Here is a 24,043-nt window from a genome sequence, read left to right on the forward strand (position 1 = left end):
ATGCAGCAGTTCTGAAGAGCAGCTGGACTCGGAGAGGAAGAGTGCTTAAACAGGCACCTTTTGTGGATCAGCTGTCTCTGTTGTGGCTTTGTCGTTTCATTCGCTCCTCCCAACTCTCAATGAGGACCCAGACTGGTTTTGACATGCTAATACCATGTCTGTTCCAGTCGGCCCAGCTGAAGAGCAGCATGCTTTACATGTGGTGGAGGAGGTTGGTGAAGGGAGTGGAAATGAGAGAACAAAGTGGACAGGCAGTCGTCTGAAGTGTGCCACACATTCAGAATTTATGAAAAAGATCTAGTGTTTTTAGCTTATCTTTCGTGGTCAAACATCATAGGAATGATAGATTTAACCTTGTCAAGTGCAGGGTTTAAAAGAGGCAGCTTTCAATGAAGCAAATGTCTATTCTGCTGAATGTCACACTAAAGAGCAAAATTTGATTCATTAAATTTCACAAGGGCACTTTTATGAGTAAAGCCCATAAGCTCAGTAACTTATTAGACATACTTTTTTTGATGAGGGGAATATAAAACTCTATCATACCACCTTATAGCAGATATTATTGTAGGGGATTATTTTCACTACAGCAACTTTGATGTGACAGTTTGTGTGTTTCTGGCATGAATATATCAGGGACAGTAAAGTTAGTGGGCCTCTGTATCACCTCTATATCACTGCTTGCTTGAGGAAAGACCAGGGATTAAATATTATCTGGATAGGGGTGGTCTTATGGTGGTCTATTTTACATTAATTGGCAGGATAGTGGGAGGCTCACAAACTGTGCAACAGATGGGCTAAACACCTGCAAAGTGTTTTAATAAATAAGGAACATAACACAATAGGGCTGTTTGTTATAGGACAGAATTGATAAAGGCAGCATGGTACATAATGCCCAACATATACTGTTTACCCTATCCTTAGTGGTTTTATTTCTCATATGTCACAAATCAAGATTCATTCTATAATGCTCAATAAAACCCTACTGCACCATATTAATGATTATATGTTCTTCTTTTGTTATATATCATACTTTTAATCTGTAAATTATTATAGGTTTATTATGCAGATCGTCAACCATAAACTTTCTTGTGAGACAGCTGTTAATGATGCCATATTAAAATGTGCACATAAATAATTAAAAATCTGTTAATCTTTTAAATGACAGTCATTTATTAAAAAGAATGTACTATCTGTTTGAATTCTGTTTTTTTTTTGTATCAGTAGATAATACAATTCATGTCTTAGTTTTGATAGTTTTTGATATTTTTATAGCACCACACACCATGACAAATTCCTTGTACATGCAACCCATGATACTTGGCAATAAAGATGATTCTAATTACACCTTGTTATTATTTATTTTACAGAAATTAAGAAATCATCTCTGAAAAATTAAGTACATCCTTGCTGCTTTCATTGGGATTTAGATGCTAAGTAGCACCCAAGTGCTGCTAATCAAATGGCCTTGATTAATTGATCATCAGCAATGTGACCACGACTATAAAAGCTGCATTTTTATAAGTTTGATGGCCTGAAGCATTTAGGTGAGTAACATAACTCCAATGAGGAAAGACATCAGCAATGATCTTTAAGAAGCAAGTATTACTGCCCGGGGAAAGGGGAAGGGTTATAAGGCCATTTCCAAACAATTTAAAGCTCATCATCCCATAGTGAGGACCATTATTCACAAATGGACAACATTCAAGACAGTTGCAAATCTTCCCTGGAGTGGACATGCCAGGAATTTCTCACAAGGTCAGAGCATGCAATGCTCAGAGAAAATGTAAAAACCCAAGAGTTATATCTCAAACTCTACAGGCTTCAAATGATTGTATATCATCAGAGATGATATGGAAAATTAATCAGCCCTCTGACCGAGTAAATTCAAGAACTCATCATTTTCTATGTACAGATTTTTTTTTCCAGAAGTCTCCAGTTATGTGTATGTTCTGGCATCACCATTTTGAAGCTGCTTCAATAGCTGACAGAATATGTGCTAACCGACACTGTTAAATTGCTGTTCAGATGCCTGTCTATCCCAAGGGTAGGTAATTAAGATACTGTAGGAAAACGATGGAAATCAAGCTTGACAGTGCCAGATCGCGCTCTGCGGTATATTTCCAGTATGCAATCATTCACAGCAGGTTATTATTCTTCATAGAAAAAAAAAAAACACTCTTGAAACTCTTGAAGCACTGGGTAATATTACAGTTATCATGAACAATGCAGAGGTTAATCAAGCATGCCTGTCTTCTGCTTAGAATTCAAAGGGCTTTCATTAAGCTGCACTCAGTCTGAATTTAGGTCAAAACTCACCTTAAAAAGTGCTCTGCTGTAAAAAAAAAATAATAAAAATCTACTTTATTTTCTGTTTTGTCTTTTTGGCAGCAGTGAAGTGCTCTCAAATACAAATCATACCACCTGCCATTTATAAAGCAGAACCCCTAATATTAAATTAACACCTATGGTGTTTATATACGTCAGGCTGGACAGAGCTCAACATTGTGCTGCAGCTCCTTCTTACTATTCCCTCCCTCATGCTGCTGGCATCTGCTTCTGGGTTACTGCAGGATTAAAGCTTGACAAGAAGGGCGGATGAAACACTGACAGCATGCCGACTTCTTCAGGCCCAGATGGTCGGACCAGTCATTCTGCGGTTCAAATATCCACCCACGCGTCCACATACACACATACAATAGCATAGACACACGTGTTACACTTGGAAAATAAAACACAATGGACTTTATCAGAGTGAGTGTGGTATTAGTTAGTTGCTCCCACTTGTCCTTTTATAGATAGATCTGTGAATCACTTTACTCCTACTGAGTACCTGATGGAAAGAAATAATGGGGCCCAGAAGCTGCTGCTGATTGATACAAATGGATAGATGAAATGATTTTTCATTCTAACAGTAGGTGTGCATTAATGCACTGTTGTAAAATGATGTAACAGGATTACTGAAAAAAAAACAAAAAAAAGACATGCTGGGATGCTTGTGACTGAGAGAAATGTGTGTTGTTTTGTGTGATGACTCGAACTGAACGGGTCACTTGGACTTGCACCTGGGTGACAGGTGGTGAGTCAGCAGAGATCCTATTTACAATGTAACACTGTGTTTGTGTGTGTGTGTGTGTGTGTGTGTGTGTGTGTGTGTCATAGTCAGAGTCAGAAAAACAAAAAAAGAGAGTCTCTTTGAATGTATGTATATATATATATATATATATATATACACACAAATGGCATGTTTCTGTGCAAATTCTACAGGAAAGAAAACGCAAAAGTAGAAATTGTTTTAAACTGTTTTGGCCGAGCTTTCCTTATGATGTCCAGATTTTTTTTTTTTTAAGTCTGTATTGTAAATGTCCTTGTAAGTTTATCTGTGATTACATTTTTCTTCTATGTCAGTCATTGTGGAATAAAAAAAAACAGCTATTAAATCCACAGGAATATATTTAAGCTTGTGCAGTTTGCTACAGATGTGGTTGTGAGCTCTGATTGAAAATTCTGATGTGACTGGACACCAGTTAGACCCCCTCAGAGTGTCTTAATTGGGCATAATTGTATAAATATTCATGGACAAAAACATATTAAAATGTGAGTCAGTGATTCTGATATAGTTTAGGTTGGTAGGTAGGTAGGTAGATAGATAGATAGATAGATGATAGATAGATAGATAGATAGATAGATAGATAGATAGATAGATAGATAGATAGATAGATAGATAGATAGATAGATAGATAGATAGATAGATAGATAGACTGACTGATCTTTATTGTCATTTCATAAAACAGGTACACAGCAACAAATTGCAGTTTAGCATCTAAAAGAAGTGCAAATAGAACAAGTGCAAGTTGACAAGTGCCGATAAATGTGAAAATAGATGGAGAGCATGTAATATATAACTGGATAAATGTACAGCAAATTAATGTAAAGGCTGTGGCAGTAAAAACATGTCCATAAGCTGTTGAGCAAGTACAAATAAATATAAAGGCTATGGGTAGTGTATAAATGTGTGGGAGCTGGTCAGCAAGTACACTAAGAATATTGACATGTAAACACACACACACACACACACACACACACACACACACACACACACACACACACATATATATATATATATATATATATATATATATATATATATATATATATATATATATAGTGTTTGCCCCCTTCCTGATTTCTTTTTTTTTTTGCATGTTTGTTTCAAATCATCAAACTAATTTAAATATTAGTAAAAGATACCACGAGTGAACCCAACATGCAGTTTTTAAATAAAGGTTTTTATTATTGAGGGAAAACTAAATCCAAAACTACATGACCCTGTGTGAAAAAGTGTTTGCCCCCAAACCTAATAACTGGTTGGGACACCCTTAGCAGCAACAACTGCAATCAAGTGTTTGCGATAACTTGCAATGAGTCTGTTGCAGCGCTGTGGAGGAATTTTGGTCCACTCATCTATGCAGAATTGTTGTTATTCAGCCACATTGGAGGATTTTCGAGCATGAACCGCATTTCTAAGGTCATGCCACGGCATCTCAGTAGGATTCAGGTCAGAACTTTGACTAGGCCACGCCAAAGTCTTCATTTTGTTTTTCTTCAGCTATTCAGAGGTGGACTTGCGGGTGTGTTTTGGATCATTATCCTGGTGCAGAACCCAAGTTCGCTTCAGCTTGAGGTCACGAACAGATGGCCTGACATTCCAGGTCCTGAAGCAGCAAAACAGCCCCAGACCATCACACTACCACCACCATATTTTACTGTTGGTATGATGATCTTTTTCTGAAATGCGGTGTTACTTTTACACCAGATGTATTGGGACACACACCTTCCAAAAAGTTAAACTTTTGTCTCATCAGTCCACAGAGTATTTTTGGGGATCATCAAGATGTTTTCTGGCAAAACTGAGACGAGATTAGTTTGATGATCTGAAACATTAAAGTGTGACAAACATGCAGAGAAAAAAAAAAAAAAAAAAAAAAATATATATATATATATATATATATATATATATATATATATAGAGAGAGAGAGAGAGAGAGAGAGAGAGAGAGAGAGAGAGAGAGAGAGAGAGAGAGAGAGATAGAGATATATATTAGGATAATTTAGGATATACAATACATTTAATTACAGGATAAATGAATAGAATGATTGTAAAGAATAATGATATTATATACAGAATAAATGTTCAGAATGATTTAGAATGTACAGAGTGGAGCAGAAATGCATTACGATTACTAGCAGTAAAATCAGTAAAGCATCAGTGAGTCATTAGTGTTCTAGCAGTGTAGTGTGGAGTTCAGTAGCAGATGAATGAAAAAAAAAATAATCTTTTTTTAAATATTTAATTTAATTTGTCTTTAAATGGCATTATAATACAAGTTTAGGTTAACAATGAGTAATACGCTTGATAAGGATAACAATATTTACACAAAAATTACATTAGCAGTTTTTTACCCAGGCAGGACAGGCTACACACATTCCTCATTAGCCACTGAATAAGTGATAGTAGTTAGCTAAAACGAAGTTTTACCCCTATATTTCACAAGATGATAAAACACTTTGTTACTGTACTTAAGTAGAGTACAGTACAGTAGTAGTAGAGTAGTTTTTCTGGTATCAGTACTTTACTTCAGTATTTATTTTTCAGACGTTTTACTTTCACACATAACATATTTTACACACATAGCTGTACTTTCTACTTTTTACATTTTAAAACCAGGCTCATTACTTTAGTTTTAATCTATTTGGTGACATTATCAATATGTTTCCTCTCATTGTGCACTGTTTTTGGCCCATCAACCTACCATTGGTGTATCCTTTCCTGGGACCACAGACGTAGACTAGTTTATGAAGCTAACAACAAGCAATGGAAAAGGCAACAAGAAGTCTGGGGATAATGTGGATGAGACTTTCATTGAATAACAAAATTAGAAATCCTTTTGTATTAAGATATTAATATGACACAAGGTCCAGTTCCAGCATGACACTAAAACAGGGAGGGAATAATGGAATTCTTAAATACAAGTCAGAACCCAAACTTCTTTACTTTGAGTGAAAAAGTGCAGTCAGTATTTCAACTCTTTTAAAAGATGAGTATCTGTACTTCTACACGAGTGAAGGATGTGTGTACTTTTGCCATCTCTGGTTATCTACTGGTTGAAATGGAAATGAGTTGTGAAATATCCAGGATATCCTTACGCTTACCGCATCACAACGGCTGTTTATTAAAAAAAAAGAAAATTGGTTCAGTTTGTTTTAGAGCAGGAAGCATTGCGATTGAATAGCAACAATAGTGTCAAAGAGTTCATTCCATTAGCTTGCCACCTGATTTGAGAATGGTATGTATTCCAGGGAAAATCGTATGGCAACTGCCTTATTCACTTAATATTTGCCCATCGATAAATGATAAGTGAACACACTGCAATCCCCAATGGAATTATTGCTTATAATACATTTTATGTACAAGGCCTCCAATACCCCATTTAACCCATCTCTCTCTCTCTCTCTCTCTCTCTCTCTCTCTCTCTTTCTCTCTCTCTCTCCGACACACGCACACGCACACGCACAGCAGGTTTCTCTTCTACCTATTGAGGCACATGAAAGCCTGGTTTTGCTCACCATCCTAATGAACACAGAGCACAGAGTTGTGTGAGGGCACATGGTGCAAACAAGCACCCACATGTTTTTATTTAATTACACAGTTAGATTTGCACAATATTTCCTGTCAATAGCCCCTCCACAGTCTTCACAGTGGGGTCTATGCCAGCAAAAAAAAACAAACCACATTCTTTAGATAATTGTGTTTAGAAGACCAGAGGCACTGCTGAACAGCCCAGGAAACAAAAGCAAAACTGTATTATCTGCTAAATTAATATAGATATTAATATAATGTAGGAGATTGTGCTTGTAAGGCTATAAATGGACAGATGAAGCTCTCAGCATGATCCAGTGCTCTCTCTCTCTCTCTCTCTCTCTCTCTCTCTCTCTCTCTCTCTCTTTCTTTCTTGTTACCCGCCCCCATAATCAAATTAGGCTTATCCAGGCACAGGGAGGATGCTGGCTGTGCATGGACACACACTAGACTACACCCTCCAACTGCTGTATTGTTTTCCTAGAAAAGGATGTTGTGGGAGGCGTCTAAGTACATGGAACTGTACCACTAAATATTTTCCTTGACAGGTCATTTTTATTCAGTTTTAATTTATTTCTATACAATGCACATGTCTTTTTGATACTATACTCATAGTCAAACTGCACATACTTTTATAAAGTATAAATGCATTAGCACTGGCCAAATACTATTATGATAATAATATCATAGCTTAAAATAGCATTTATCTATAATCATTAGCTACTTGGTGGTTATGTAATTCTCAGGCAACACAGACCATACTCAGGAGCCCTAAGGTCTGAACACAATGAACCAACAGGAAGTGGGAAGATCCGTTTAATGCCATGTTAAATCACACATTTTATTATGTGACTCATAGAGTGAGCTCTTTCAAATTCTTATATTAAGTGATTTATTTTAGAAATATAAGCACATTTTCTTTTGTCTTACTATCAGACTGGTAAAACTATAAAACACACTGAAGTACAATTAACAAACAGTAATGTTTAAAAGCAACCAAATGAACAAAGTCTTTAAAGTGTCCTTTAGGCTTCTGTAGGAGTGATAATGTGATGAACTTCTACATCCCAAAATATGTAAAGCCTTATTTTTTTTATAAAATTATACAGAAAATGTAAAAACTAATGGTTATTGAATCCTAGCACATAATTAACAGTAAAAGCTGTAAACAGCATGTCCAGATTGTCAGTATTGCAGTTTTGCATTTGAATAACATAAAAGCGCCATCTAGCGGACAAAACATTCACTTTAACTCAAAATGGACTTCAACGTGTCTTAATTACTGTATATGACTTTATTATATTAGTATTATTAACATGCAAGGCTTATGTATTTCTTGCTGGTGGATAACAATGACTGGCACACGTTTATGATCTGTTTTATTTTGCTTTTTTCCTTCTTTTTATTATTATTATTATTACTTTTAAACTTTAGCCTACTGAACATATAATACGTAAACCAAGCTGAACTTACATGTAGAATACCTGTTAAATATTTCACCAAAAACAAAACAAACAAAAAAACTCTAATCAGCAAAAAACAAAACACAAATAGAAACAATTAGAAAATGTTTTTTTTTCCAAGTTAAATGCTATTCGTTCATGTAAGGAAGTGATGTCTTTAGTCTTTTTTCGCTTAGCTAACATGCTAAAGCTTTCAGATTTCTGAAAACAACAACAACGTGATGCTTGGATTGCAGCAGTGAAGACAGAAGGCTTATACAGACTAACAACTCGAGAATATATACTGTTATCTAAAACCAACAACACATGATGAATTAGATTAATATAAATTAGAATTAGATTAAATTAGACTCATTAGCCGGCATTGTATTGCATGCTCTTGTTTATTCGTGACCATACACAGGGCTCAGATGGAGCATTTCACACACACTGTTCCACAACAAGGATCACATTAAATCATTATTTATGCAAAAAATTATGATCGAACACAACAATCAATTTTATAACACGTGTTCATGGGTTCTTGGTTTTGTTCTGCTGATCGCTTTATAATCAGTGCAGTCCGGACCCTGACAAGTTGCTCGGGAGATTACAACACTCAGTTTATTGAACATCAGGAGGTGTAACCCGTACATAAGCCACAGTGGATTAAACAGTGCATCTCATCTCATCTCTTTCTCTCTCTGCACTCTCACAACTCCCGCATGGACTGCTCTTTCCTGCGATTCCAAATCACCGTTCTCACGCTATTATCTCCAGATCTTATTTAAAGTTGTAGTATGTCATTTATAACCTTACATTTTACTTCCTACCATTTACCAGAATTCATTTAGCAATGTGATTTATTATTATCGTAACCATACAGAATTACCCGGCCATGCGATCGCAATTAGCAGTAATAACCTCCGCGGTTACCATAGCAACGACCCAACCAGAGGACGTTTTTAAACCGCGTGTGACGCTCCAACCCTCGCACAACACAAGCTCAACATCATCCGCATTGTAGGACCAAATGTTTTAGATTTTTCTGCTTAATTAAGGAAGTAATTGTAGGCATTGAGACTACTATAACCGCATCTTTACCGCTACTCTCGTGTGGACACAAAGGTCTTAACCAGATTTTAATACACATCTGGATTTAGTACTTCAGGCACATGTTTAATGTTCTGAGTGAAAATGTGTAGTCTCAATATCTGATTTAAAGAGTCCGCTAATTTCACTGTATCATCTCTTAACTGTTCTGTTTTAGCTAAACTTAGAAAGTATGTTAGTGTTTTTATTTTATTTATTTATTTATTTATTTTTTGACAGCTCCATGCTGTCAAAACCGGAAACCGGAAATACTTTAGGACCAGACATGCGTATCATCACCTAAATAAATAAATAAATAAATAAATAAATAAATAAATAAATGTAAACGCAAAATTAGTTGAAAGTTTATACTTTTATTTGTTTGTTTGTTTTTAAGTTCACTATAAGGTCTTGTTATATCGTTCCCAGAAAGAAAGAACCAAATGAGAACCAAACGCTTTTGGGCTTTTTGTTATTCGATTAAATAAAATGGGTGAATTTTTTTTATTTTTTTTTATAAAACAAACCTGCCTTAAAAGTTACATGCCAAATCAAGACAGAAAAAACAATCCGTGACGTTTAGTTTAAGTAAATTTTGGACCGAGGTATAAATATAATCCCAGGAATGATGTGAGTTTTGTACACATACTGCAACACACAGAGAAGGACTTCATACGTCAAAGGCTGTACCGGAAGTTTATTGTGACTGCCGATCTTTAAACACTGTGAATAGGCATTAGCTGCTAAGAGCGGTCTGTCCGTATGTTTAGAGATTAGCGCATGCATGGCTGGGTTTTCTCTGATTACAGTGCTCGTGCTAGTTTAGTTTGCACGAGAGAGTGATAGTGATCTGCCTATGAAGCGGCGCCCAGGATCTTTACACAGATTTTATTTCATATACATATATTTGCTCAGGTAAGATACTGGCAAACCGTGCCCTATTTTGTTTGTTATATAGATTGCAGTTGAGTAGTGCTGCAGTGTTATGCAATCACAACAACCTCGTGTTCGCGTGCTGGCGGACTGACAGTCCACCTGACTGCTCATGCTGACCTGCGCGCGAGGAAAGAGAGCGTATATCTGTAAGATATTTACTGTTTAACGCCCTACATAAAAAGTAGGAACAAGTTGGAGAGTGTCGTGAGCTTTAGGTAAAGTTATGACGCTGAGTTGAGCACTAGCCGGGGGGGGGCCCTCATGCTGAAAAAGCACCTGATGACGTCACAAAAATAAATTTGAATATCGGTTAAATCGCAGGTATTGTTTGTATGTGAAGACGTGCAGCCTCTACATATCATATCTGTGAACCTGTGCTGTTTTCTTTTCAGGTTTTCATCCCTAACATGAAGTACATTTTGGTCACCGGTGGAGTTATATCAGGAATCGGGAAAGGCATTATTGCTAGCAGTGTGGGAGCAATCCTCAAATCCTGTGGCCTCCACGTCACCGCCATCAAGATCGATCCCTACATTAACATTGATGCAGGCACATTTTCTCCCTACGAGCACGGTGGGTTTACCTGCATGCAGTCCAGTTGTGTTGCATTACCTTGTATTCTGCTGTTCAGCATCACACACACACTGTTGTTGTCTTTCAGGTGAAGTGTTTGTGCTGGATGATGGGGGTGAAGTTGATCTAGATTTAGGAAACTATGAACGCTTTCTGGATATCCGGCTAACCAAAGACAACAACTTGACTACCGGGAAGATTTATCAGTCAGTTATAACAAAAGAGAGGAGAGGAGATTATCTTGGCAAAACTGTGCAAGGTGTGTCACACGTCACATCTTTTTTTTTCCTGTTTGCTGACAACAACAGAACCTTTTTTTTGTTGTTCTGGTTTACGCCTAGCGAGTTTGGAGCACTAGTTTGATCTCATGCCTTCAAATATGAAGAGTATTTGGAGATTTTCTGCCGCATTTAATCATACACTGTTAGAAATGCGTTTATTAGAGGGACAGCGTATGGAGGACGTTTTAGAGACAAGATGAGAAAGGCGAGATTGAGATGGTTTGGACATGTGCAGAGGAGGGACATGGGGTATATCAGTAGGAGAATGCTAAAGATGGAGCTCCCAGGAAGGAGGAAAAGAGGAAGGCCAGGGAGAAGGTTTATGGATGTGGTGGGGGAAGACATGCAGGTAGTTGAGGTGAAAGAGGTAGATGTAGAGAACAGAGGGGTATGGAGACGGATGATCCGCTGTGGCGACACCTAATGGGAGAAGAAGAAAGAAGAAGACTTAATCATTGCAGTTAAGGAAGTAATAACATGCTGTTATAGGGAAAAAAAAACCATGGTGGTGTGGGGTTGTTTATTTCTCAATATCAGCATGCCCTAAAGTGTTTTGTTTTTCTTATACCACACATTTTCCCAGCAATGACACTTTTAAAAGTATTCATGAACAACACATTGTGCTTTTTTACTGTTTCTAGTTGCAGGTAATGTTGCGGAATGACATTGAGCCACTTGAACTAAAATTGCACACTGGCTTCCCTTTTACCAGCTTCTCGCTTAAAGTTATAATACAAAATAATTCATAGATATTAAGACAAGAATAATAAAATAAATGATAGTTATCAAGACAAATGTCCAAATAGAACATACAAAATTGTCCATCCTAAATTAAAACTGACTACACTATCAGCTGTAACTTGTAATCAAATCAAATTTTATTTGTCACATACATGTACATACAGGGTACGACATGCAGTGAAATACTTTTTACGATGGTCCGGCATGAGGGAATAGAATGGGGAGAAAAATAAAACAAAGAAAAATAAGGCAGATAAATAAACTATAAACTTTCTTTCAGCTTCTCCCGTTAGGGGTCGCCACAGCGGATCCTCCGCACGTTTTTGATTTGGCACATGTTTTACGCTGGATGCCCTTCCTAACGCAACCCTCCCCAATTTATCCGGGCTTGGGACCGGCACTGAGAGTGGCTGGGGATGGTTCCCTGACCGGGAATCGAACCCGGGTCGCAGATAAATAAACTATAAAAACTATATAAAATATAAGAATATATAAAGAATATATAAAGATGTATATGAGAGAAAAAGATGTATATACAAATATATGCTTATGGCAGTAAGCAGTAAAACAGTATACAACAGTAAACAGTAGTAAACAATTTAAGGTGGTTTTGATTGTCCGTAAAGTGTCTGTGTGCAATATGGTGTTGTGTAAAGTGTCCATAAAGTGTCCATAAAGTGTCCGTGTGCGGTATGGTGTGGTATAAAGTGTCCGTGTGCGGTATGGTGTGGTATAAAAAATATAAAGTGCACTGTACTGTGCGAGTCCAGAGTTTAAAGTGTTGTAGTGTGAAAAGAGATATGTGCAGAGAAAAAAGTGTGATGACTCCTTTTATACATGTAAAATAAATGTGTCCTTATGGAAAACTTCACCAAATTAAATTTATTTCTTAACTTATCAAAGAAATAGCATTATTCTGAAAAAACAGACAGATATTCTAAATGCTGATGTATTGATTGTGGAGTGTGCACCATTATGATGCAGCTTGAATGAACTGATAGTATAGACATGATATATATGGTTGAACGCTATATAGATCCTATATAAATTTCGAGCAACATATTTATATATTTATATTCTGCATTTTGACAGCATTGTTTTCCTCAAATACTCTGACAATCAAAAGAGTTTAAAATTGAGGTCCCTGAGCTGAGACTTCAGTACAAATCACATGCAATGAAGTTAATGGATATAGAGGATTTCTAAAAATGTTGGCGGATTATGCTGATTTGATCCATGCTGTTTCTCCCAGTGGTACCACACATCACCGATGCTATTCAGGAATGGGTTATGTGGCAAGCCAAAGTGTCAGTGGATGATGACGGGGTCGAGCCACAAGTCTGTGTAATAGAGGTGCATTTTTTTTTTTGCCATTTTTGACACAATTCACAGTGTTGATAGGTCACCCACGTGTTGTTGACCTTGAACAGATATTTACTTGTATGTCATAGTTGGGAGGTACCGTGGGAGACATTGAAAGCATGCCTTTCATAGAAGCCTTCAGGCAGTTCCAGTTTAAGGTGAAACGAGAGAACTTCTGCAACATTCATGTCAGTCTGGTTCCTCAGGTAGGAGACAACCCACTTTACAGTTATGTCATTTATTTACCTGCACGCTTCACAGCATTTCCTACACTAACCTGTTTTGCTTACTGATGTTTAAAGGAAACTAATGTTGTGGCTTTAATAATAATAGTAATAATAATGACAATAATAATAAAAATAATGGTCTGTTCTCAGCCCAGTACTACAGGAGAGCAGAAGACTAAGCCTACACAAAACAGTGTGCGAGAGCTCCGTGGTTTGGGCCTTTCACCTGACCTGGTCAGTCAAATTCCCTTTCCTATTTTTTTTTAATGCACAAATCCCACATTTGCATGTATGGATATGCAAGTGGCTTCTTTCCATTATTGTGGGGGTCTATCTATCCATCCATCCATCCATCCAGTGGGACATTTATAAATATCAGTAATGTTATAACACATAAACAGTAGTTCCTATATACAGTAAAAAAATCTTAATAGACTTAAAAAACTAGCATCCACTGAAACCATTATTAAACTGAACACAGTCAACATGGTGTAATTTCAGCAAATTTCTTATGGAGCAATCAGGGAAAAAACTCTTTTTAACGATGTACAGACACAAATCACAATATCATCCACAAACATCGTAGTTAATGGAGACTGCTATCTGACCTCGTCCGTCAACCTGTCCATCACCACTCAAAACCGATCCTTGATGCAATCCAACCTCCACCTTGAACCAGTCTGTCGTTCCTACTGCACCCTTAACTGCTGTCACACTGTCCTCATACATGTCCTACACCACCCTCACATACTTTTCTGCCACACCAGACTTCCTCATACAATACCACAACTCCTCTCTCAGCACCCTGTTGTACGCTTTCTCTAAATCCACAAATACACAATGCAACTCCTCCTGACCTTCTCTATACTTCTCCATCAACATTCTCAAAGCAAATATTGCATCCGTAGTGCTCTTCCTCGGCATGAAAAACCATACTGTTGCTCACAGATGGTCATCTCTTCCATCAGTTTAAATAAGATAACTATAATAGTATAAGGGCATCTGCCAAATTATGCAAATATAAACACTTATACGTCTTAATACAAAACCAGAGCAAAATGTTTGCCACTGTCTGTGATAATCTAACACTTTTCTTTCCAATATGTGTCTGTTTCTTTAGATCGTTTGCCGGTGTGCTACCCCTCTGGACACTGCAGTGAAAGAGAAGATCTCAATGTTCTGTCATGTAGAGCCAGAGCAGGTAGCTTCACCTGACTCCAACTGAGAAATATTGCTATTGAGAGATCAGTTTTGTCTATTTTAATGAATCAGATCTGTTTAGAAAATTCTAAATGTGCCTAATCTACTTTATTAATTTTTTGTAGGTCATCTGTATACATGATGTGTTTTCAGTCTACAGAGTTCCACTGCTCATGGAGAATCAGGGAATGGTGGGGTTTTTTTGCAATCGCCTAAATCTCCCCATTGAGACAAAACCCCACAGGATGCTCACCAAGTGGAAAGAAATGTCAGATAGGTCAGGATCTTTGTTTTTTCCTTCACTTTATTTACATTAAACATACAAACAAATGCTTCATGAATGTTTTGACTATTTCCTGTGTATTCTGTTTGGACTGGTGTGTTTTTCTTGACAGAACTGACCGCCTTTTGGAAAGCACATCGATTGCGTTAGTCGGAAAGTACACCAAATTTGCAGACTCCTATGCATCAGTGATTAAAGCACTGGAACATTCTGCCCTTGCAATCAACTACAAGCTTGAGGTGAAAGTAAGCCATGCTCTTGATTCATGACTTCACTTATGAGTAACCGATGCTCATCAGTGCTGTTAAAGATATTTCATAAGCTCGTGTCCCTGAGAAGATTCATTTATATTAATATATTTACGTTATTACTTACAGTAGACTTCAGAAATCTTTTTCTGTCTTAGTACATAGACTCTGCATATCTGGAGCAGAGCACAGAGCAGGATGACCCAGTGAAGTATCACGAAGCCTGGCAGAAGCTCTGCAGTGCTGAGTGAGCCCAGTTTCACCTAACACATGGCTATACACCCTGCTGTCTCTGTGAAAACGCAATGTTTTGTAGAACTGCTCTAGCTGTGGCACAGGGTTATCCAAGCTTATCCAGAAAGAGCCAGTGTGAAAGCAGGTTTCCATTCCAACTAAGCAGAAGTTACTCAAAGCCAAAAGTAACTAATAAAACAGGTGACACTAGATGTGGCTCCTGCTATGAATGGGTGAAGTAATTAGGAAAAGTGCTGTGTATTGTAAATGATATTTCACAGATTAATTTTTACTTTAATTTCTGCAGGGTTTTTTTCTCAACCGCAAAATCATTCGTGACAGTAAAAAAAAAATAATAATAATAATAAATATTACAATATTGGTTTTAATTTAGTGTTGGAAAAAAAATGCTATTCTTTTGTTATGTGCTTCAAACGAGGCCTAATTGTAGACTGTTTAATATCTAATGTTTGGCTTACGGCTGTTTATTTAATCTTCCAGTGGTGTTTTGGTGCCAGGAGGCTTTGGTGTCCGAGGCACTGAGGGAAAGATTAATGCTATTAACTGGGCAAGGAAACAAAAAGCCCTTTTTAGGTAAACTGACAGTTCACACTTACTTTAGTATGTCTTTTATTCTAAAGCTTAAATATATCACTGCATATGATTTTCAAACTGTGTTTTGCAGGTGTTTGTCTGGGCATGCAGCTTGCTGTGTGCGAATTTGCTCGCAATGTGCTAGGCTGGAAAGGTAAGTTGTGTTTCCAAACCAGTTTTTGTTTATCTTACCAGTGCTTATATTTATCAGATATTGTCTTTGTACAGATGCCAACTCAACTGAATTTGATCCTGACACAACGCACCCTGTAGTAAGCAAACATTGTTTCGACTTTGTTGGTAATTTTGATAAATAGTTATACTTTTATTATGGATAAAACAAAGGTGTTAAGATAATAATTAGGATATCGACAACGCTTCTCTGAAAAATCCCTCATGCATATATTAATGCAGGTGATTGAAATGCCAGAACATAATCCTGGACAAATGGGTGGCACTATGAGGTTGGGGAAAAGGCGAACCATCTTCAAAAGCACCTCAAGTATTCTCAGTATGTTATGATTTGTGATGAAGTATTGAATAATTCATGCTGTTTTTAGAGAGTACATATCACTAAAATGATGATTAAACAAAATGATGTTGCTTGAAATGAATTTTCCATCTTTTGACTTTCCAGGGAAATTGTATGGAGATGCTGAGTATGTCGATGAACGTCACAGACATCGTTTTGAGGTATGTAGAATTTACATATATACAATGTGAACCATTTTATGTGCTTGGGCAGTCTTTTATTTGTATACATTTGTTCTCTGATGTGCTTCCTACAGGTGAACCCGGAGCTAAAGCACTGCTTGGAAGAAAAAGGCCTCCGCTTTGTTGGCCAGGATCAGGAGGGCGAGCGCATGGAAATTATTGAAATAGAAGGTTGGTGAAGATACAGCAGTTACAATATCCTCTGTAAGGTGGAAGTTCTGGAATACAGCTTCCTCTTTTGTCTTGGCAGATCATGCTTACTTTGTAGGGGTGCAGTTCCATCCAGAGTTCACCTCTCGCCCCTTTAAGCCTTCACCTCCCTACTTTGGCCTGCTTTTAGCAGCTGCAGGAAAACTACAGAGCTATCTGCTCAAAGGGTGCAGACTTTCACCACGGTAAAACCAGCACACTCACATCTTATATTTCATTCACTGGATTTTACTGAAATCACTTCTTATAATCACTGCTTTGTCCCTGTATGCATGCAGTGCTTAGAAAGGTGGAAATATGTATCCATTTTATCAGCCCATTAGTTGTAATGAACGAAAGGACATGTAAACTGATGTTCAGAATGTGAACAATTTTCTAAAAAACTTTTTTCTCTTGTCTTTTTTTTTTCTCTTGCCTCAGGGACGTATACAGTGACCACAGTGGCAGTAGTTCTCCAGATTTGGAGCTCTCTGAACTCAAATTCCCACCAAGTACATAGGGATCTACTTACACACAATGGACATGGACAAAGGAAATTTAAAAGCATCATAGCTTATTATACTTTATTACTTTTACAGACTGTACTTTTGATCATTTTGTATGAGAGCAGAAGAGACCTATTGACTTTGAAACACAAGGTGTTAATGCTTAGAGCCATCAGTGCAGCAGAACACAGAATTAATAAACTCCTACATATTTAAATGTCTATTTTAATGTTTAGGGGTTATAATAGGGGGTTGAAATATTTATACATGTATAAGAATATATATATTTGCATATGTGAAAAGATATCCTAGTCACTTGTGGATATTACACAGTACATCTTTAAATAAACAATACAAACGGTTCTCTTAACCCCATTCACAGCTTTATAATTCTGTGCTGATTTTGAAATACTAGTAAATGCACAAGGAAAATGTACCTGCAGACATACAGTGTCTCTATGAGGTATAAAGGTACTGATATTTATTATGGATTAAACTTTTATTTTTAATATGTAATATTCTGAAACATACAGCAATGTAGCAGATCCTGTGTTGGTCGCAAAACTATTTTTCATATCTTGAAAATTGTCACTTATTTATTTAATTTGGTGTTCTTTAAACTCTCCATGTATTGCTGCGGTGTTAATAAACCTCTGAAATGCAGTACTGCCTTCATACAGTTTGTTGTGTTTTGCAGAGCTTGTAACAGTAGGCATCGTCACAAAGCAACTTTATGGAAATCTGGATGTATATTTAGATACTGAATAAAGAATTCAGACTCAAAAGGGGAACCTGTCCTCTTCTGGGTGATACCACATAATGACTTTACTATAAAACATAACTGTATACAAGGGTTTAATTGTAAAGCTGTGTGTTGTATTGTTTCTGTGAGTCACAGGAAAAAGCTCTATGACCTCAGAAATGATGGAAGTATAGTGAATAGACATTTAGGTGGCACCCAGATGAGGATGGGTCTCAGTCGGAGTCTGGTTCCTCTCAAGCTTTCTTACTCATACCATCTCAGGGAGCTTCTCCTTGACACTGTAACCACTGGCTTGCTCATTTTGTATACATGTGAGGATAATATATACATTTGTAATTATTTCTTTATTTAAAGCTGCTTTGGGATAATGTCCATTGTTAAAAGTGCTGAACACAGAATCCAGAAGAAAAAAAAATATGTTATCCAGAAGAGCATATTTTGACTAAAATTAAAATATGCCTCCAAGGAATTGTGTGGTGCATGATGATTATATACATGGATTATATACAAGAATAGTTCTTATGTATCACCCAGAAGTCACCACTGGCTTTCTCATTAGGGATAAAAGTATATATTCTAAAAAAAAAAAAAAAATCTAAATTTTATATTTGTAATCTCTGTAAAGCTGCTTTGGGACAATGTTCACAGAATTCAATAGAATTGAATTGATTACAGCCGGAGTTTGATAAAATTCTACAGCATCCAGATGAAATTATTTAAAGCTGCAACTTATCTCTCTTCCACAAGTGCACCTTAGGACAGAAATAAAAAATATATCTCTCCAAGAAATCATGTAATACGTGATGGATACCAACGTCCAGAATAATCCCACCTCGCATTCACACTCTTCGTGCTTACCAAGAAAATGGTTTTGTTGTCCATAATGAACCCCGTAATAAATAAAGTAGCTATGAACAAAATAAACGTGAAATTTTTTTTGTTCCTATGTTTCTTGTTTACAATGTGAAGAACACGTTCAGAAACTTTTATTTTGTAATGTCCCATTTCCGGTCCGTCAGTCTTGTCACTGTATTTAATACCGCCTTGATGAGCTGCACCGCGAATGGAGGGGCTCTGAATTAGACTTCAATTTCAACCATTTAATAGTGGAGATTTATAAAAGATGGAGAAATAATAACGCGTTTTGAATATAAGGTAAAGTATTCGCAAGACAGTGAATCTAAAAGATATCACCCTGCGCCCTCTGTTTAACATTAGCGTTAGCCGTTAGCGCAGTGCTGCTTTGTAGTACAGAGTGAAGCCGAGAATGTGGGACAAACATGGAGAAAACCTGGAATATTCAATATTTATAATATTTTACATTTAGTTACATATAGGGACAGAAACATTAGTCACATATTCGCTTGTAGTGAGTGATATTGCCTGGTGAACAGTTCGCTGTGTGATGTATGTTTGTGTGTGTGTGTGTGTGTGTGTGAGGTTACTGTGATGTCAGGCGCATTTTTATTTCTATATGTTTAAAGTATGTTGATCAAGTTGAATGTAACGGTGGGTAAATGATGATATTGCGGTTCTGGTGTCTGTTAGTTATTTGTGTTGGGAGTTAATAATGTGCTGAGTTGATACTTTATTATTTTCTCGGTCTTTTATATTGCTGTAGTATTTAGTGGTGTTCTGTTACACAGAGGCGCTTCTTGGTGCGGAGTGTGAAAGCAAAACATTTCACTCAATCCCATGTTGCATTGCGTGCTAAACTTCCGGTGAGGCGTCAACACTTAACAAATGTTAACATAAATTCTCTTTGTCTGTCTCGGTCACTCTCTTTTTCTCTCTCTGTCTCTGCTTTTCTCTCGGTCACTCTCTTTTTCTCTCTCTGTCTCTGCTTTTCTCTCGGTCGCTCTCTTTTCTCTCTCTGTCTCTGCTTTTCTCTCGGTCACTCTTTCTCGCTTTCCTCCTTTTCCACCTGTCACTTTTCCTCTCTTTCTCTGTCTGTCTCTCCCTTTCTCCCTGTCACTCTTTTTCTTTTCTTTTTTCCCTGTCATTCTTTTCTCTTCTTTTCTCCCTGTCATCCTTTCTCCCTGTCATCTTTTCTCTCTCCTTTTCTGTCACTCTTTCTCGGTGTTTATACCCGTCACTCTTTCTCTCTCTCACTTCTTTCTCCCTGTCACTTTGTCTCTCTTTCTCTGTCATTCTTTCCTTCTTTCTTTCTCTGCTTTTCCACCTGTCACACTTTCTCTCTTTCTTTCTCTCTCCTTTTTTATCTGTCTCTCTCTCTCTCTCTCTCTCTCTCTCTCTCTGTGTTACTCCTTGTGAATTACAAAAGGATTTTGATATTATTAATAATAATTTTCTGGTTTATGGCATGTCACTTTCATAAAATTTACCTTAATTTTATATTTTGTGCTGAAACTTTTTAATAAAAGACAATTTTGTTTAGAAACACAACACTCATGCAAGTTAATATTGTAAAAAGCTGGAAAGATTGGAGAAGAATATACAAAACATTACTAGGCCAAAAGTATGTGATCCCCTGAATGTACGTATGCAGATCTTCTCCAAACTTTTGACCGCAGAGCTGCGAGTGTTTGCTGTAGCATTAACATTTCCTTCACTTTAACTATGAGGCCACAACTAACTTGAGCATGACGGTTCTCCTCTGTGTGGAAAGCGTGAGGTCTACAGGACATGGGTTTGTTAAGGTTACTCGAGAAGCCAGAACTCGAGGAGCCTGCTTTAAGCACTGACCTCAACCGCACTGAACACTTTTGGGATTAATTGGAAAGCTGATGGTACCCCAGGCCTCCATTAACCCCCCTAGGTACTGTCTAATGCTACCGGATGGAAAATTCAAGAATGAATGTGTCATCCAGAGAATTGACAAATGTAACCGAGAGCTTCAGATCTAATTTGCCCATGCTGTGAACTCGTATTTACACTCTCAGCAGGACTTAATTTGTAAAATGTGAGGTACCCAGTGAGGGGTAATCCAGGAAGAGGACAGGGCAGGGGGAAAAAAAAAATCAGAACACCAGGCCTAATCAAAGTGCCCTTAAACAACGTAACACATACAACAACCTCTGAAATCAATAAATAGACCTTTGCCCAGTAACCCAGATTACTCCACAACACAGTAGTCATCTGCACTCTCTTCCTACTTATGCAGCTTCCTCTACTTTTGTTTGTCAGTTTGGTGTCACATTACTTTTGTGTGCTTTTGTAAGAAATGACCCAAAATCAGCTGCCTTCTTTAGTCCATTTGCGTGATGTGTGAGCACATGTGAGCGGTGCGTCACTATACATCAGTGCACTATGTGGGTTTTTTTGGAAAAGAGGTAATACATGAAGGATGATCATTACTGTTATTGTTCCAAAATTAAGTACTTACCTCCCCCCTGAACTGAGGGGTATCTCCCAGCCCTATGAGGTGCTTGATGGTGTGTTATTTCAAATTGTTGTATTAGTCCAATTTCATCTCATTCATATCAGCACATTGATCATTATTGTGTTTGTGTTTTTAAACAGTTCAACACAATTTGGAGGACAGGAGGCTAATGACTGATAACCTTTGCTGATCATAGCATGAATCAGTATCAACAGCAGCCTGGCCGCTCCAACCTGTACAGCGCTGTGAAAACTGAAAGCTCACCAACTCCACCCCTCGCCACCAGCATGGCCAATAGCACTGCAGTTCCGGGGAAAGGCCTGGGAACCCCAGGGCCTGCTGGGAGGGTGAGTCCTGAGGGAACTCAGGTGAGGCTGTCCACTCCGCCAAAACAAGTTACAAAGTCAGTTCTAAAATGCCGTAGTCCCGGTTGTTCCTGACCCTATTATAGTTCATTTTCTCGGAATGTCAAGACAAGCGCACATAAATAGCGCTGTTGATGTTTGCATCTTGTCGAACCTTTTAACAGATGCACTAATCTTTTGGAGGCTAAACGATGAGGGTGTGGTCACTCGTAGATCATTCAGTTCTTCAGCTTTCGATTATCCTTTATCACTGCATGACTTCGCCTCATAACAAGTGTTTTGTGAATTTCGCATGAATGATGATTATTCATGAATGGAATTTGAACACAATCATCCCAGTAATAATCAATCATAAGTGATCACCTAATATACACCTAATATATATGATCACATAATTGAACCTCTGTTGCTTTAAATGTGTTTTTCTCTAAGAACAGTTTTTACTAATACAAAAAACCCTTGCACTTCAACACACCCCAGCACAAGCCTGATGCATGTATCTAAATGCTCTGTGCTTTACAGGTGCTCAGCAAGAAGAAACTTCAGGACCTTGTGCGTGAAATTGACCCCAACGAGCAGCTTGATGAAGATGTTGAGGAGGTAATTTATCAGTCTCCGATTAGCTTAATACGTGTAAACTGAATTGTATAAATGGGTTGGAGATGCGCTTGATGTGTTTTGTGTTTATTTTTATGTAGCTAACCAATGACGATCTATTTAAAAAACCTCACATACGATACATTACACATGCCAATATAAGATTATACTGCTTTTTTTCTCTCAGGTGCCACAGACACAAGAACATACATAAGCATTAAAACTAGTGATTGTATAAATATTGAACATGCTTTCCTCTTGTTTGTCTGCTCCAATTGGGACTCTTTATTTCGTCCTCTCTTTCAGATGTTGCTGCAGGTTGCTGATGATTTCATAGAGAGTGTTGTGACTGCCGCCTGTCAGCTCGCCCGTCACCGCAAATCCAACACTCTAGAAGTAAAGGATGTGCAGTTGCACCTTGGTAAGTCTGTTTTACATTAAAGAAATTTGAAATTAATTTAAATAAATGTTATATTTATTTTTTTTTTAAGCATGGGAAGCATGAATCCAAATCCTGCATTATAGGAAATGTGTCTAAAAGTTCCGAGTTGTTTTAGTTTTTATGCATTCTTTAAATATTACACGGTATAAAAAAGAAATGTAAAAAAAGTTTCAATTTTACACTCAACATGCTCAGGAAAGAAAAACGTAATGCTATTAATATCGGGGAGCGCATAACAGTTACCATCCAAATACATTCAATCGCAGTGGAACTATCTGACTTTTTCAAAAGAAATGCGATGAACGCTCATCCTTTGTTGTGTTGAATATGCTTTATTGTTGTGCATTTGAGGGAAGTAGATTTTGTGGTTTTCTGCCCCATGTATAGACAATGACGATGAGCCACACAAGTGTTGACAACGTATGAACGAAACGAAAAGTACAGTAGTAACAGTGTAAAAAAATAAGCTGGACTTAAACCGAGTGAAGGAATTGATCAGACGTCCTCATTCTCATGTGTTTAGGATGTGCGATTCGGTCACATGAACACGTGTACCAGTTTACTTAGTTGCCAATAAGTTGATTTGATCCATGCTTTACCGGATAAGTGTCCCGAAATCCAGGACTCTGATTGGTGTTTTTTAGGTTTAAGATGGTTTTAACAATATGTAATTGGCAATGTGATTTCGAGGTTTACACTGTATTACAATTACACTTTGGGATTAATAAAGTACTCGACCGATCTAAAGATCTGCTTCTGTGCGGTGTCTCCACAGAGCGTCAGTGGAACATGTGGATCCCTGGCTTTGGCTCCGATGAAATCCGACCATACAAAAAGGCGTGCACTACAGAAGCACACAAACAGGTCGGTCTTCATGCTTTTACATTTCACAAAGCAACCTTTAAGAGCAAATTGCTAATTTTGCTCAATGTCACTTGTTTTTTCAGAGAATGGCACTGATCCGCAAGACGACCAAAAAATAGGAAGAATGCAGGAGACCGTCATATCTTTCTCTCTCCTTTTCTTTTTTTTAATTGGCTCTGTGGGTTTTTGTCTCTTAAGATTTTTTTTGTGTTGAAAAGCAGCCTGATGGAAGCACTGTTATTAGGCAACTGCTTCTAATGTTTTACCTTTACACATGTCAGAATCAGTTTCCAAATCTGTTGTTATTTGTGTTCTGTTTTTGTATGATTTGATAAACTATACTGTTCTAGGCCAGAATATTGTAATGAATCTCAAATGCTGCATAAAAACGTGATGATTGGATCATCTCA

General features: G+C 37.4%; 2 protein-coding genes across 2 annotated transcripts; both read left to right on the forward strand.

The window, feature by feature from the left end:
- Positions 1-10,116: 10,116 nt before the first annotated feature.
- Positions 10,117-17,922, forward strand: ctps1b (CTP synthase 1b). Its single transcript, XM_046848390.1, is given in 19 exon segments — positions 10,117-10,253; positions 10,500-10,680; positions 10,769-10,939; positions 12,955-13,055; positions 13,154-13,270; positions 13,442-13,525; positions 14,412-14,492; positions 14,617-14,768; positions 14,887-15,019; positions 15,181-15,269; positions 15,758-15,832; positions 15,834-15,850; positions 15,942-16,004; positions 16,079-16,122; positions 16,265-16,361; positions 16,488-16,543; positions 16,639-16,735; positions 16,815-16,959; positions 17,195-17,922. Coding segments are annotated over 18 exon segments (1,767 nt in total). The 5' UTR covers positions 10,117-10,253; positions 10,500-10,514; the 3' UTR covers positions 17,274-17,922.
- Positions 17,923-19,019: 1,097 nt separating this feature from the next.
- taf12 (TAF12 RNA polymerase II, TATA box binding protein (TBP)-associated factor) lies at positions 19,020-24,043 on the forward strand. Its single transcript, XM_046848456.1, has 6 exons — positions 19,020-19,177; positions 21,506-21,733; positions 22,253-22,330; positions 22,634-22,748; positions 23,545-23,633; positions 23,717-24,043. The coding sequence occupies exons 2-6, from the start codon at positions 21,563-21,565 to the stop codon at positions 23,750-23,752; spliced, it is 489 nt and encodes a 162-aa protein (XP_046704412.1). The 5' UTR covers positions 19,020-19,177; positions 21,506-21,562; the 3' UTR covers positions 23,753-24,043.

Source organism: Silurus meridionalis, chromosome 4 (assembly GCF_014805685.1).
Source record: "Silurus meridionalis isolate SWU-2019-XX chromosome 4, ASM1480568v1, whole genome shotgun sequence".
Lineage (NCBI taxonomy): Eukaryota > Metazoa > Chordata > Actinopteri > Siluriformes > Siluridae > Silurus > Silurus meridionalis.

Coding starts and splice junctions, on each gene's coding strand:
- taf12 (XM_046848456.1), top strand. CDS start 21,563: ATGAATCAGTATCAACAGCAGCCTGGCCGCTCCAACCTGTACAGCGCT. Junction 21,734..22,252: donor TGAGTCCTGAGGGAACTCAG/GTGAGGCTGTCC, acceptor TGTGCTTTACAG/GTGCTCAGCAAGAAGAAACT. Junction 22,331..22,633: donor TTGATGAAGATGTTGAGGAG/GTAATTTATCAG, acceptor CCTCTCTTTCAG/ATGTTGCTGCAGGTTGCTGA.